The sequence below is a fragment of the Nicotiana attenuata genome, unplaced genomic scaffold (genome assembly GCF_001879085.1).
Source record: "Nicotiana attenuata strain UT unplaced genomic scaffold, NIATTr2, whole genome shotgun sequence".
Taxonomy (NCBI): domain Eukaryota; kingdom Viridiplantae; phylum Streptophyta; class Magnoliopsida; order Solanales; family Solanaceae; genus Nicotiana; species Nicotiana attenuata.
Window position 1 is genome coordinate 134,080 of NW_017670819.1, and position 2,073 is coordinate 136,152.

The 2,073-nt window shown below is 38.8% G+C and overlaps 1 protein-coding gene across 1 annotated transcript; it reads right to left on the reverse strand.

Annotated features, from left to right (window-relative positions):
* Nucleotides 1–257: 257 nt before the first annotated feature.
* On the reverse strand, nt 258–1,576 carry LOC109243630 (histone deacetylase HDT2-like). The gene is made up of 4 exons (XM_019410589.1): nt 1,330–1,576; nt 957–1,139; nt 627–812; nt 258–529 (listed from the first exon to the last, which is right to left on the reverse strand). Exons 1-4 carry the CDS (start codon nt 1,574–1,576, stop codon nt 258–260), a joined length of 888 nt encoding a protein of 295 aa, XP_019266134.1.
* Between the last annotated feature and the right edge of the window lie 497 nt (nt 1,577–2,073).

Below are 2,073 nucleotides of genomic sequence, written 5' to 3' on the forward strand. Positions count from 1 at the left end.
CATACAGGGGGAAAGGCTTTAACAAATATATCTATCCATCCCTGTAGGTCAAGATTTGCTACCAACTGGGCCTTGCCTTTTTCATCAGTGTTAGCAAGTATCTTCTCATTCAATATTTTTCTATTTTTGAACTTAGTCAACCTGTCAACTACCCCAGACTTAGCCATTTTCTTCTTCCTTTTACTAGTCTTCTGAGAGGTGGTAGTTACTTTGGTGGGTTTTAGCAGTAGTCTTCTTCATTGGTGGTTTCTTGACACTTAGGGAAAAACCATGTTCATCCTCCTCAACTCTACTGCAGTTTCAGCAATAGGAATTTGCTTTCTTGACCTCTTGGGACTCCTGGACTCCTTGATCATTTGTTCATTAACAACTTTTCTCTTGCTCCTGGTAAGAGGAGTCCTAGTGAAAGGAGCCACTTCCCTTCTTGCCCATGAAACTGGTCTTGTATGTTTTGCAGGAGTCTTCCTGTTCTTCTTCCCAACCTCAGATAATGGCAAATCATCCTCATCACTATCAGCTTCCCCATCCCCTAAAAAGGAGTTAAGGAAGGCCTAGGTTCTTCAGACCCTTCCTCTTCATGAACTTCTTCTAAAAGGCCATGACTGTATTTTCAATAATCATATAACCTTCAGATTTCTCACTGGTATTGTGTTTTTCGCATTCAGATTCAGTACCCTCACCTTCACTTTCTTTTTCATATTTATTACCATCACTTTCAGAGTCATCTTCTCCTTCACTTCCTATTTCTTCTTCTTCTGAATCTCCCACTTGCTCACCTAATTGTTCTTCTACCTCACCTTCTTTCCCTTGACCTAATTTACCCTCATCCCCACATTTCTTTTCTTCAGAACTTTGAGATTTCTCCTGCACTTCTTATCCCTTCTTTTTTGTTTCTTCTTCTCCTTCGCTATGAGTTTCCTCCTCATCATCATCATCATTTCAATTGTAAAAACTACCATAAGAACTTTCTTTATCCCATGTTTCTTTCTCAGCTCCCCCCTCAACCACAGATAAGTCTGCAACTATTTCTAAATTTTTCTCTTGAGTTACTACTTCCTTTTCTGCATCAGTACTTTCTACATGTGGTGAGTCACTTAAGGGTTCAACAACTTCCAACGGGGAAACCTCAATTGTAGAGGCTAAAACAACAAGTTTTTATGGAGGAGGTTTTACATGAGCATATTTGATTATTGCAGATTCCCCATGAGCAGTAGCCTCCTTTACTTTTTGTTCCCCCTTAGCAGTAGCACAATCCACTTCTTTACCAATCTTTATTGGTTTCCTTGAAGTAGCCTCGACCTTAGTGGTTTTGGAGGTGATTTGTGAGACAGAATACAGGTTCATGGGTGATTGGTTTTGGAGATGGAGGTGCAGCGGGAGTAGAAACTACAGGTGTAACAGTAACAAAGGGTGATGGTGCCGTAACAATAGTGGGCATGGGTGGAGAGATAGCAGGTGCAGGTTCAGAATTACCAGCCGAATTTATACTTTTCTTTGGCTTAGACTTCTCAATTTTGGACTTAGTAGGCTTAGACGATGATTTTGCTTTTGAAAAGGTTTGGTTAGACTTAGTCATGGTGGTGAGAGGACGATAATTTGCTTTGGTTCTTGCTTAGGATTTGAGAGGAACATTGAGGTTTGAGAGAAGTACCAATAGAGGGCTTTTAAAGAGAGTAATCTTAATTTAACTAGAAGAGAGAGAGAGAGAGAGAGAGAGAGAGAGAGAGTGAGAGAGAGTAATTGAATTTGAGTTCTAACGGGACTCTAATAATAGTTATTTTTTATGACTAGACTCTTAAAATTAATTAAAATCTAAATATCTAATTACACTAGGATTCTCCCTTGATCCTTGATTTTGATAACAACTAGGAGTGATGCTAACTATATTAGGAAGTCTGAGAGTAACAGTAATTTAAGTTATTAGGTTTCAATAATTTTAGACAAGATGGCATGTACCTAAGTCCAAAAACCAACTCCTTTGCAACTCCTTAGTCGTTTATGCAATAAAGCTTCCAGCACAATAAGTTAATATCGCCAGGTATAGTCATCAATTAAACTTTCTAAGCAAATAAG